This window comes from Hetaerina americana, unplaced genomic scaffold (assembly GCF_022747635.1).
Source record: "Hetaerina americana unplaced genomic scaffold, ioHetAmer1.1.p SCAF_5, whole genome shotgun sequence".
Taxonomy (NCBI): Eukaryota; Metazoa; Arthropoda; class Insecta; order Odonata; family Calopterygidae; genus Hetaerina; species Hetaerina americana.
Genome location: NW_027287095.1, coordinates 63,288,857 through 63,303,496, shown reverse-complemented (window position 1 = coordinate 63,303,496; position 14,640 = coordinate 63,288,857). Strand labels below are relative to the sequence as shown.

Sequence of the window (14,640 nt, the reverse complement as noted above, 5' to 3'; positions counted from 1 at the left end):
CTGAAGATTGATATAACAACACGTTTTCAACTGCATTTTTAAGAAGGTTATCTATCCCTCCGTCCTTTCGCAGATATGATCCATCCTTCGCAAAAAACTTAACATACCTTTTTAAATTAACTGCGACTTTTTAGTTATTTGTAAATCAATGTTGACGAAAAAAACGCACTCTAACTCAAAACCAGAGAGAGTAATATCCATGTGCTCATTCTTGAAAATTGTTCGTCCTTCTTAATTATTGCACCAATTCTGTCATATATTTCCTTTTTTAGAAAGTAATAATCCATTTAATAGTGAATCATTCGTTTGAAAATACCAAACATTTTCGTTTTATTTCTCATCTATATCCTAGAATAAAAAAAATGTTTGCCTAAAACAATTTCAAAGTCTTAGCGCGAACTTTTACAAGTGTTTAAGACATTCGCTCTTCAATTGTCTTTGTCGCTATCGCCGTTATAAATAGTGGCACAGCGTTGAGTTTCGAATCCTCATAAGATTTTAGCGGGCGTAGTATTCAGTCATTGAAGTATTCTTTCAAGCTCCATTTTTACTATAATATTGATATATTTGAGGTAACTAATAAGATATTCTTAGTAAAAGTTGAGATATCTGAACCTTGTTAAATTTTGACGACTTCGAAATGACGGAAACTCGAACCGAATTCAAATTGAAATCTCCACCAGAAGACGGCATCTCTTCAGTTAAATTTGGCCCAAATTCATCTCAATTTTTATTAGTAGCATCTTGGGATAAAACTGTACGACTTTATGATGTCGTGGCCAACAATATGCGCCTTAAATATAGCCATTCACTCGCTGTTCTCGACGCATGTTTTCAGGTAAATCGAGCAAGATGCTCTTCATCATAATTACTGTGTAAATGTAGATAATTAAAAAAAGTGCTGATTTATTTTTCTCTCTTTCAGGACGCAGTACACTCATTTAGTGGTGGACTAGACAGAACTTTAAAAATGTACGATTTTAACAGCAATAGTGGTATGTTAATTTTCCCAATAATGTGACAATTGGTTAGATTTTGTAGAATGTGCTTGGTATTATAGTTTTTTTTACAAGTGATGTATTTATATTTCAATATAATTCCGGTTTATGCAATAAAAATTATGGATATTGATCAATTAATTAATTTGTGAATTCTTTAACAGCAATATATCTCATTTTTCATACTAAATCTAAGAATTATTCTTCGTAAAGCTCATGGCTGTCTCCGAGGCATCGTTGAGTAGGTAGTGTATTAATTTTTGGGGTGTCCGAGTATCAAGAGATGGTGTTGCTCTTAGCAGGATGCTTCCATTGCTGTATTGACCCCTAGATGCACTTTTGCCAATTATTTCCCTTGCTTTGAACGTTGTGTTCCCCCATATACTAGGTTACTCGCTGAAATCAGACTTTTGATTAAATCCATTAACGCGATTTGCCCGAGAGTTTGAGATAACTCCAAGTGCAATATTTATGAGGCTTACTGTTGGAGGATGTTGGTGTCGCCTCAAGTCCATCCCTTCTTTCAGTTATTTTCCATTGTCTTGGAGACAGCATGTATCGGAAAGCTTTTGGTCACTTGATTTTATAGTTTAGTTGAACTGTATTCAGCTTCATGTTAGTGTAATTAGTATTGCCGCTATAGAAGTATATGTAATATTCACCTAGGCCATAATCTTTTTTGGTCCTAAAATAATTTTTTATAATTTTTTACCCAAAGAAACGATCGTGGGGACACATGACGCTCCAATAAGGTGTGTAGAACATTCAAATGAAATAAATGCTGTCGCTACTGGAAGTTGGGATTCTACAGTAAAATTATGGGATCCCAGGAGTCCACAGTGCATTGGCACACATACACAACCTGCCAAGGTACGTTTGAATGAACTAATGAAAAGCTGTTACTAGTTTCAGGGTGCTGTAGAAATGGTCTTGAGGCTGAATTCCACAATGGCTCTTGGCAAAATTTTGTTGATATTTTTTCTGAGTTGACATTTTAATTCATAGTTTGATATTTTAACTGCTGTCTATAGTTATAAGCCCATTGGCAGATGGACAAACATTTTTTTTGACTGCCGAATATATGGTGGCTTACATTGTGTGAAACCTAATGACCTGTGATTATTGGAGTCTCAGAATGCGTAATGGACTAATTCTTTTCACCATCCTGATTTTTCATCTAATAAAAATCAGTTATTGGGGATCAAGATGGTGCGGGGGCTAACGTACTGGCTTCCCACCCTGAGGGCGCGGGTTCAAATCCCGGCGGTGTTGAATATTTTTCAGAGGTATCTCGATCCCTACTTGAGGTGCTCTGTGGAGGGCACTTTGAGTGAGTACGGCGTCCGTCGGATGGGACGTTAAGCTGCGGACCTCTTGGCGCCTTTCGTAAAGAGTAGGCTAATGCCGACGCCGGGTTTCTCTCCACCCTTCATCCTTTCCTGTCCATCCCCTATGGCGCAAATGACCTTAGCTGTCGGTCGCCTCCCCTAAAAACTACTACTACTACTACTAAATCAGTTATTTCTAAGAGCATGAATTGGGTTTAGCGGGAAGTGGATTGAGGAATCACTTGAATTTGAAAATTTGTTCTGTAAACTAAACTTGGCACCCTAAAGGCTACTATGCTTCTATAAATTTTCATCAAAGCCCAATTTATTATTGATTCATTTTCTGTTGGTAATACAACTAAAGTATCAGGGCAGATTAGTATTAAATAGATTATAGTTTGTGCAATTGAGTTGAGGCTAGGCAATAAGGTGCGCCATGCTTGCTAAAGACATTTCATATGAAGTTGGGCTTCCTGGTATAGTCTTCTACTGTGAAATTCACTCTTTTCCCTATTCAGGTAGGCGAAGTCAAAAATCCTGGTTTTGCGACTTTATGGAACTCAGCCCTTTCTACTTATTTATTTCCTGCTCTCCTATTATTGCATATTTATTTTGGGTCTGTACTTCCTCTTGGTCCATTTACTACCATAATTAGGTGATTAGACTCTCATTATTCTCTCATTGGGAACAAACCAGCATAGCTTATTACTTTAATGCTTATTACAGGGGCATTCAATCCACCTTCTTTTATTGTTTGTTTTATCTCAAACTCTCCCCCAGTACATCATACCCACCATGATTTATTCCTTTTGTAAGGTGATAGCCCTATAGCCAATGTTGATTTTTTGTGGAACTCTATACTGATATTTTGGTCAACTAAGTGGCATTTGCTGGAAGTGAGAATGTGACACTGAGTTAGACAACAGTAACAAAGCACTACCCGTTGACCATGGGCAGATTAAGTTTAGGACTTGACCATGGGCAGTACTTCATTACTTTGTTTTCCACCGTGTCTAAATTTCACTCCTGTTGATGGACATCTAGTTGACTAAAATATTGGTATGTACATGTAGGCCCACGAAGATTAATATTGACTATAGGATCGTCAAACAAACTCAGCCAATAGTTCACACACTCTTCATTTCAAAATGTATTCCTCTCCTGGCATACCTACATTTTGCATCCATACCATAATGCGGAGAGTACAATTCAAATTAGCATAAAATATTAACTATACACTGCTGCCTCAGATGATCATTCAATTTGTGGTGTACTTATCACAAGTGATACCCCAATGGTGGAATTCGCATGCCTTTAATTTTCTCCAGTTATCCTACCATCTATTACCATTATTCTGCCAATATCTGTAAAATAGCCCTCTTCTTCAATTATATTATCTTTTACTCTATGTAAGGCTTTGGAAAGATTCTCTTTTATCCTTTCCAATAATACTGTGTTATTGATATAGAGAAGAATGTATGAGTTTACATTTACAATGCTTAGTCAGACCTTATGTCTATTTCTCACATATTAATAGAACTGAGAAAATCAACAGCTATGGTGGCATCTTTGTTTAACACCATAGTGTGTTTAAAATGAGTCATGCAAGATCATATTCACTCTTATGTTCTCTCTAAGCCTTCACTTGCCTCTTTTTACATTATCAAATATATAGGAATACACTTTGTGAGTACATTTTGTGTTTAAAATAGAATTATATCTCAAGCTTTATGTTCAAATAGATAATCAATGCATCCCTTTCCTGGGTTAAAATCCCTCTTTTCTTTCTTAATGTGTTAATTTGAATCCCTTAGCATTTTTGTCTTGAAAAATTCTTCTGTTCACTTAGCTCATCTCCTAATGTCCATAAGATTATATTCAATGAATATCTTTATGGTAATGTATGTGTACACACGGCTATTAAGTGATCCATGTGAAATTATTACATGCTGGCGAATCAGGGCTTTCTTTATTTAAAGATTTATTCAAGTAAGCTCAGTTTGCTAATTAAGGAAAGAGAAGTTAAGTAATATTTTGCATAAAAATGAGAGTATACTAAGAACTGTTTACCCTTAGCTCATTGCAAGTGCATTTTAATCACGTGTTCAGTAATCTATGTAGATATTTAAAATATCTGAATTGGTGAAATGAATATTTATAATATTATGGAAACAGAATCAATACTGTACTAATGTAATCCCTTGTGGAAACCTTGTTGTGGGATCAGACACAAAGAATATTATTAATATCATACTCTACGTCCACATCTCCTTTCTTGCCCATGAAGGGAAGTCCTGGATAGTACTGGAGCAACAAAATTGAATATTTTCTTTGATATTTCTGTTGAGAATAGTAATACTGAAAGCAATTAAGAAAATGTGTAAATAAAAAATTGACACAAGAGTCATACATGCAGTTCCCTAGAAATTTGATGTTTTCAAATGTCAAGTGCCACGATGAATTCTTTTTCCTTCTCGGATATATAATGCTGGTACCCTGTGTCACTTACAAAAATTAATCTCTAGCTTCATTTCTAGCTATGTGCATTAATTTATTTATTGTATTGCTAATACCATAATAACAGTATTGTCTATTTCCTAATAATGTCATTCCAGACTTTTATTTCTTTTCCTGATGACTTTATAGATGGACATGTACGTGCTGATTGAAATTCTTGGCTCTCTACTTGAGCGTTTAAAATGAAACAACTTGATAAATAAAATAATAATAAACAGCAGCTTAATCAATGTGTTCAGAAATGGAATGTAATTTCATGTTTTGATATCATGTGAATATTTTGGTGGTACATTAAAAAGGTCTTGCTTTGGTGAAAAAAAATTGTATTTAACAATGAAGTTTAAATGGTTAAGGTAATTAATCAATCTCAATGAGTGTAAATTCTTTTGCTCGCCAGGTGTACACTCTTAGTCTTTGTGGTGAGAGAATGGTCGTAGGAATGCATGGACGCAAAGTATATGTTTGGGATCTGAGAAATATGGGATACGTGCATCAGAGGAGAGAATCCAGTTTAAAATATCAGACAAGATGCATCAAGTGCTTTCCAAATAAACAGGTGAGATCTTTCATTCTTCATCTTTAATATGTGTAAGGACTTAATATGCCCAGAAATATAAGCTGTTTTAAATGGCACTTATATTGTTGTATAGTTTGGTACATATTGTTGGAATAACTATTCCTGGAATGTAAAATATAAAATTGTGTAATTGCAGTAAAAACAAATTTCAAGGTATTCACATTAATGGGCACAATTTTTCAAAAGTAATTAAGTAAAAAATAGTAAGCTAACCTTTGAGTTTGATGGTATTGGATTATTAAAAAATATTTTGTTTAAAAGCCTTTTGCATGAATTGATTTTTATCATTGACTCAAGTACAAGCTTCTGGTTTGGTTTCATCAGTGAGTGAAGTATTTTGATGACTCAAGATTACTGAAACAAATTGTTAATATAAAGGCCTCTCATAGAATTGTTAGTATGAATAATTATTTATCCATTTTATAATGTGAATTTAATTATTTTCTTGTTGTTTAAGTGCTGTCCATTTTGGGAAAATTTAAGTAGAACTGGCGTAATTTATATTACCCTGCATCTAACATAATCTTGAGTGCTGAATGTGCACCCATTAGAATCCTCCCATTAAAACGGCCATGGCGAATACTGTTTGCATACATACGTTGCTGATTTTAAGGATATGCATGTATTATTATGAGATATTATTATGGAAAATATTCTCATTTTTTCCAATATGCAAAAATATCATGAAGTTGAAGATCGTTTCAGGAAATAATATGGTCCTCTGAATCATTTCGTATGGAATCACCCTAATTGCGGATTTGTGTTATATTTTGGTTTTTTATTCATGAAAATTATTGTTAAAGTTAGATTTAATGAGAGGCATCTTTGTCCTACTCTTTTTCGGAAAAAACAATGCATTGAACGTAAGGGCTTTCCTCTTGCGATGCCCTTAGATCTGTTTCGTTTGAACAAACTTCCCTTGTATTCTTTTTCCAAGCCTGTAAATGTCACATGGGGAGCCAAGATATCTTAGTTCCAAGTTCTTATTTCAAAAGATTTTGGATACAAATCACAAAGCAAATTTTCCACTCATTCAATTACAGTGGAATACCTGACTCTTGATAGATTTTCTGGTAGGCACACATTTAGATCATTTGCAGAATTAGAATAAGGTGTTAGAGTACATTGATGACTATGATCATTTGCACAGATAATTCTTTTTGTTCCCTAAAATGGAAGAATTTTACAATTGTGTTAAATGTAATGTGTTCACTGAAAAAGCATTGCAAGATAAAAGCTTGTGTGGAATAGAAGCGTACGAACTAACTCAGTAAAATCAGAATGACATTTCTGAAAAGATGTGATTTAGATGTTTAGTACAACTTGATCTATGAATTCAAAATTTCTGCCATGATAAAGGTGGGTGTTATATGGAAATGATATTTTGTTTTTATTGATCTTAACACATGGTAAAACCATCTAACCGATAATAAATTGAATGTCAGCAACTTTTCACCTGCGACATTTTCTATTATATTGCATAAGTGCATGAAGTAAACATATTTGAGCCTAGCTCAAAAACACTGCATTTCAATAATTAAATGTGTAAGCAATCTCTGATGCTGCAACACAAAACGTTTGTTTTCTGGTGAGGCACAAAATGTGGCAGTAATATGATTGTATCAATAGATTCTTACTATCTGAAGGAAAAATATTAAATTCTAATTGTGACTTTATAGTCCCTTTTCCATCTTTAGAGACAGTGATACTCTGTGACCACTAAGCACTTACTGTCATTATCATTTGAGAGGATTATTGATGAGTGACATTGTTGTAGTGTTTGTAAAACCGCTTCACATTAATGAAACTACTTGGCCACAGTGTTATTGCACGTGAAATGCAGGTGGACATTTAAAAATAATTTTGTGAAATGTACTGTGTTCATTAGTGCTTAAAAGAGTATATTAGTTTTATTAGGTTTTGTTTGAACCTAATGAAATGGAAAAGCAAGAATTTTAAGCATGGGTAATGTGTAGAGATATTTTAGTAAGAGTGAAATTTTACTGAGTACATTTTTCAGGGCTATGTGTTGAGCAGTATTGAAGGACGTGTTGCGGTTGAGTACCTGGATCCTAGCTCAGAAGTTCAAAAGAAAAAGTATGCCTTCAAATGTCACAGGATAAAGGAGGGTGGCACTGAAAAAATTTATCCAGTGAATGCAATAAGGTAAGAATAGCATTTGAATTTCCACTCTGTTTGAAAAGAACTTTAATTCTTATTTGATACAATGATTTTGAATTTTTCTGATGCACAAAATGTTCGAAATTTGATGACTGTCTCTCAACTTCAACTTAATTTATAATGACAATTCATGTCGTTCGTCTCTCAGCATTCCGTTCTCATGAAAGAATATTCCTCTTTGAATTTTTTCCACTTAAATGTGTAAAGTAGACCTTTTGGGGAGAAGTAAATTCCCCAGAAGAAAAGGAAAATGCAGCATGGTACTGGCTGCATGAGAAGGTTTCTTCCAGTGCATCTATATAGAATGAAGTTATCTTTCAGTAATAGGTTCTAAACAAAAAGTAGGCTTGCATTTGCCAATGAGGTACAATATGAGTTTCATATTTTGATTTATCTGAATAAAATGAAACTAAGGAATTGGTGAAAATGTTTGAGTTGATTTTAGGGGGTTTGTAATTTAATATTAATACTTGTTGCCATGGAAAGTTAGATTGTCCTACACTACTCATTCCTAAACGCCAATCAAATTATTTTGGTGGCATAGAAATGCTCAAAATGGTAATTGTAAGATGTTAATGAGTAAATTATGTCTGCATTTTAGAAAAAAGTAAAGGTAAAAGGAAATTGTCGCAAAATATTTTAATAATTGTGATATTTAAAGCAGGATGATAGGCACCGAAAAGAGGCTTCTGAAATAAGGGGGTAAATGAAATGATTTGAGGCTTTTGAGAAGTATAAGTATGGTGGGGAGGAGAGGGGATTGTTGGGAGAAATCCAAAGGTGGCAGGAAAGATGAATTCCGAGTATTTTGATTGGAGAAAATGAATTGGTATTAAAAAAATTGGGAAGAGGAATAGAGGGGAGAATGTCAGGAAAGCAAGGAAGGGGCAGAAATAGTATATTGATATTGGATGGAATTAATTGAGGAAGGAAGTATTGAAGAGGGGCTTATTATATTGTTGGATTTTCGGTTGTGTTTCGTTGGGAAAGGCAAGGAAATTTTTGCTGTACCATTTTGTAGATTGTGCCCATCCAAAACCTACCTTAACCGGTAGATAATAAGTATGAAATTGTAATGCAAGCAACCTTAAATATATGTGGCTGTTCTAGGTCATAATCTAAATTATGGCGGAATTAAATTTACTTTTAGTATAAGGACTTATTTCAGTTGTACTAAAGGATTGTTGAAATTTTTGGTTTTTAACTTAATTTTGAATGCACTTAACATGATTTTTTTTTCTCAAACAGCTTCCATACAGCATACAACACTTTTGCAACTGGAGGTTCGGATGGATATGTTAATATCTGGGACGGTTTCAACAAGAAAAGGCTTTGCCAGTTCCATCGATATGCAACTTCCATTCCATCTTTGTGTTTCAGCCATGATGGTAAGCTTTGTTTGGTTTAAATGAAAATCATTTCCCATGTTTTTATAGGCATGCTTTAATGCAAATCAATTCTATGGTAATTAAATAACTCTATGCTGATCAAATGTAGTAGGTGTGCGAAGGAATATCCTGGCTAATTATTCTATGCCCAAGTGGTGGAAAAGTAATTCATCTCTGTCATTGGCAAACTCGTGGTATATGTTTTATTTTTGCAACTTAAGGAAAGAATTTTTGAGTAAGGTTTATGACTTATGAAAGCCTTTATTAAGTTGAGAAGAAAAGGAAACCAATGCAATGAAAAAGCTATGATTCAGATTGTGTGGTATTCATGGTTAGATTGTATGGCATTAGGCCTGAAAAGTTTGAATAATAAATATTAAGTTCTCAAATCTCAAAGAGGTGAGCTGATTTCGGGGTTCCATTTTTGTGATATCTGGTTAAAACAGTGTGATTTCTCAAATTTTGTGGCAATTGCAACATTTGGGTAGCATTATCATATTATTGTCAACTTTAAAATAAGAATTTAACCTACTACAGGGGTTTTAAGGATTATAAAAATACATTTTTACTGTCTCCTAGATGAGAGCAAGTGGGGATGTATTTCTTCGCCATGATAGATTCCCTATATAATCATTACCATATCTTGCATTTATTTAATACATCCAGAATTTTTTTTTGCTGTTTGTTGTTACTCTAGGTGTCGTTTAAGAATCAAATTTTGGGTATGCCTATGATTTCAGCCAAGGATTGAAAAATATTTTCTTTAAGGAATCCATTGCCTGTGGCTTATGCATTTGAAAACAAAACTTTCTCATTCTCAGAGTAAATAATACCATTCAGTCCATGTAATAACTGCCAGTAAGAAAGCAATGCATAATCATCCTCCCTTTTTTGTCTTTTACTGGGAAGATCATGAAAATAATTTGTGCTAATGTGTTGGCAGATATTCAATATACCGGAAGATTGACAGTATGGGGAATGCTACCTTTACTGGGGAAGTCCTTTGTGTAGGTAAATTGTTGTGATATGCAATGAATGATGGTTTAACAATTTCAAAAAATCATATTTCCTAATGTCATGTGTTGAATGAGAGGGATTTTCCTGAGGAAAACCATGCCATGCCCACGGAAACTGTGCTGTAGGTTCATTATTACTCCTAAATATTTAAATCATCTTCTGAACAATCAGAAAGTAAACTATCTCAGTGCAGAAGCCATTGGTTTATTTGATCTACGATTTAAAATCAATCTTATTAGCTATTTTGTCTGTCTGAAAAATATGAGGAATAAGTGATAAAAATTATTTAAGGGGTGTTTTTCATTGTATCAAAACATTCAAATAATGTTATCAGTTTGTACATTTTTAATAAAAATGCTACTTCTTAAATATTACGTTAGTTAAGCAATTATTTATTGAGTCTGAATTTGGTCAGGTATTGGTATTAAGGCTAAAATATGTTGTTCATTTGGAAAGTCTCATGCAAGTCCATTTCTTTTTGAAAAAGTTTCAATATGCCAACTAAGTATAAAAAATTCTAACAAAAGTTCTAAAATCACGTTGTATTTCTGATTGGTGAAAACTTGTCATTAAAAATATACTAGTCCCTCAAAGCAAAGTAATGTGAAAATTTCATAATGGTTGAGTATAAATAATTGAGCATTACCAAGTTAAAAATATAATGAAATTATGCTAGAAACTTGAAAAAAATAATTTTTAGTTGTTCTCCTGATACGGTAGTTTTTCAAGTATCAGAAAAAAGTTAAATTTGCAACAGAAATACACAAAATAGAGTTGTTATATAAGCGATGTGATTATGCATTGGAACTGGCTGTCTTATCTTCTTAAAATTAACATCCAACTAGAGTTTAAATAATTTGTGCACAAAAAATAGCTATGGTAAGAAGTTTCAGTTAAAGTATCTTTTCACACTTTAATTAATATCCTTGATGTTGTTAAAGGCATTGTGCAATGGACAAAAATGTCCATAAATAATTTATCTTCTAAAGCACCTTATCCTCATTTTGAATTATGTCTCTGTAATCCTTTTTTCTGCTTCTCTTTTAGGTTCTGTTCTTGCTATAGCATGTTCCTACATGTATGAGCATGAGGATACACCAGATAACATTCCTGAGGACAATATTTATGTCCGTTATGTAACAGATCAGGAGACCAAGCCAAAATGAAAACCATGAAAACCTACATTGTGATATTTATCAGGCATGTTTGGTGCAGTGACATTTTTTTACAGTTATGACTGGTGTGTATCAGTGCGCCTGTTAAAATGTTTCATTATTGTGAAAGCCATCTTTTATACGACACAACTAATGTGGAAAAGAATTGTATAAGGAATGCTAATCTCCCAAAGGAGTGCATTTTTTCAAATGGTTTCATGTACACAATTTTACACATTTTTAGGACACTAGGCATTTCTGCCCTCAAGTCAAATGTTTCAACACAAGCAGCCTTTGTGCAGAGTTCTTCCATTGATCTGTGGTGTTAAGTGATTTGTAAATTTCTAGATTTCCTTCAGTAGCCTGTTCTTGAATATTAAAACAGTGGGTTCGCCAAAATTAAATTGAGCCTAATCAGCTATTTACTTGGCTGTGATATCTATGAATATTGCCTCCCTAAACCTTAAACCTATATTCTTCTTTTAATTTATTCATTAATGGATGATATCACTAATTTACAGTTGCATATTTTGTATAGTGATTTAATTATGAATGGCATTCTACATTATCCTGACGCTTGTTGAGATAAGAGAAAGTGCTATTGTTTGAGAGTCATATCTCAAACTTTTGGCGAGTGATTTCCTTTTCATATTTTTTCTCAGGAAATGTTATATGAAAAATTATAATGTTATTTGATTCTCACCCAATTTAAATTCTTTGCTATCAGAACAACATGAGTGCTTTCATAAACACCAGTTCATGTTATAAAGTATTTAATATATCATAGTAGATAAATACATTGCTCATTTTCTACTGTTAAAGGTACATCTGAAATGCTCATTATCCCAGCTAGTCTGCATTATACAGACTACTCCTAATTGAGGATATGTTCAACGAATTTAGGGCCACAAAGTTCTGTGCGATGGACAAAAGAATAGACTTGCAAAGTTAAAGATGCTCAGAGACATTTTAGTGGATCAATGTGAGGTGTTGAAATGGTGGAGATTTATTGAAATCATCATTTTATATGCTGTTGGGAAAAACCTTGCCCTATAATGTTGAGCCGTTGAGTTGCAAACCAACCAAAATAAAATCAAGAGGTCTCTCCTTGGAAGTACATAGGTGATCCATTGCTCATTTACTATATTACGGTGGGACACAAGATGATTGTAACTGCATAGGAACATCTCTTGGAGACCTATTCAATGGCAAGCCCTTATTATCAATCCAGCCTGAGAACCTCCATCTTTCAACCCTGTTCTTGAATATTTAGTTGGTCAATCCACTTATTTATCTTTATAAAATAGACAAGCATTATTATGTGACTAAAATTGACTTGGGAGGGTTTACTCGTATGGGCATACGTGGTCAATTATGAAAGTAATGTGCATAATTTTATTTTTTCTCTGGGAAAAATAGATTCATAGATCCTACTTGTACAAATGCTTAAAATTCTTGAAAATACTCTCCCCCTGCATTAATACACTTGCAGAGACATGTCTGCTCTGCCTGGAAGGCACCCTGAAACTCCTCGAATGGAATGTCTCTCAGGAATGTGGTAACATGCTTTTGGATGTTTTCCATGGTCTTCTTATGCTTTCTTTCAGCTCTCCCTTCAGTCGGGGAAACAAAAAAAGTCTCTCAGAGCCAAGTCAGGACTGTACTACAAATGTGGACATGAGTAGGGTGTCAGCAATTTGCTGGATGCTCAATTGATGGCTGGAATGAAAACTTCGTCCACATGATTCACGTTTTCGTCGGTTCTGGCCATTGTTGGGCATCCAGAATGGGATGTCAGTGACCTCTTCCTGGCCCTGCTTGATTGCCTTGTGCCCCCTCCGTGACCGTGAAATTCAGTCATCCTTGAAGGCCTCTTGAAGCATCTTAAATGTTTCTGTTGCATTCTTTCCAAGCTGCACGCAAAACTTAATAGCGTATTGCTTGCTGTTCAAGCGAATACTCCATTGCGCTGTATTACAAAGTTGAAACACACACCTCACGCAGGGGCTAGTCTTTCTGCTCAGACTGCTTGGAGCAAACTGGACCGTCTGGGTTGGAAAGGCAGACCCCCCACCACATTTCCCGACCAGTTATACCTTGCTGCCATGGATATTCGTGTCTAAATAAATCATGCATTACATTCATAATCGGCCATGTATTCATAATTTACAGACACTGATAAATAACATGACCATAAAAACATAGATTTGTGGGTTCACATAAATATTTTCGGACTGCAGATATTTCTTTTTTTTGTAAATGCATTGAATGTGTTATATTGAAGAGGCTTTATGATGTCAGTACTTAAAATTACAATTATTTTATTCCTTTGAATCCTATATTTCTTTGAGGTAGAAAAACCAATGGAATTTCCTTTCTTTTTTAATGCAATCCTTATTTAGGGTACATATTAGATTAATCTAAGTTTTCATGAATGAACTGGATAATAAAGCAATAGAACCATTTTTACTTTATCTTGTGTTTAGTTTTTCGAACATTATAATAACATATAAATTTGGCTTCTTAAAATCTCTCTTATTTTGGTATACTTAGGATCTCTTATATTTTCTTGGAAGGAGGTTACTGTTTTAAATGTCGGGAGTTTCTGTTTGAACTAGATTTAAAGCTATTCTTTTTCTGAACTTCACCTACGACTACTAAATATGGTGCAATCTGGAAAGGTGCTTTGTTTAATAAGGCCTTAAAAATTTTCAAAGAATGGATGCTTTTCACATATTTGCGTAAATGCAATAGCAAGTAATGAAATGGATAGGCAACTTATAAATTGTTAATTGCTTTAGGAAACCATCATTTGAGTTTAACTCATGCCTATTTTGACTAATGATTGAGAATATGCATGAATAAGGTTAACTTGCTCATTATTTTCAAATTGAGTCTTGGGCCCTAATATGTCTAATTTTTACCATTAACTTACTTTTTAATTGACTTGGAAAGCTTTTGTTTGCCTTATTGGAAGTTTTTCTTGGCAACTTTATCATTTGTTATTATTAACTCTCTCAGATGCAACTGCATATTGGAACTCCATGAAGGTCTCCCTGACTGTTGAGCTTTAAGTTTTAACCTTGGCTTGGCAGCCTTATAATTGACTCTGCCTTGAATAGAGGGGTTCCTGAAATTCATTGTCCTGCCCCAAAATACCTAGGCATACATTCAGCCATTTGTCATTGCTACAATTACTCATCTCTACTCCCATTGCCCCGAACCCCAACTCTTCTCATCTTCCCCTCAACCTTAACCCTGAATGAGCTTTCCTCTTGATTGTTTGTGTTGTGGATTAAAGTTTTACATCCATATTTGATATCCACAATGAATTACTTCATTTCAATGAATTGAGATTTTTCTGATAAAGTGGAAAACCACCTATTGGCTGTCAAGCTAATGAATCACATGTCATTTGATATCAGTGCATTCAAAACTAGCCTCAAGTTTAGTGTAGTCCATCCTGTCGACTAGAAAGAC

The 14,640-nt window shown here is 34.1% G+C and overlaps 1 protein-coding gene across 1 annotated transcript; it reads left to right on the top strand.

The window, feature by feature from the left end:
- The first annotated feature begins 475 nt into the window (after positions 1-475).
- Bub3 (mitotic checkpoint protein Bub3) lies at positions 476-13,004 on the top strand. Its single transcript, XM_071591801.1, has 7 exons — positions 476-838; positions 926-995; positions 1,717-1,868; positions 5,241-5,399; positions 7,441-7,586; positions 8,850-8,989; positions 11,054-13,004. The coding sequence occupies exons 1-7, from the start codon at positions 641-643 to the stop codon at positions 11,170-11,172; spliced, it is 984 nt and encodes a 327-aa protein (XP_071447902.1). The 5' UTR covers positions 476-640; the 3' UTR covers positions 11,173-13,004.
- The last annotated feature ends 1,636 nt before the right edge of the window (positions 13,005-14,640 follow it).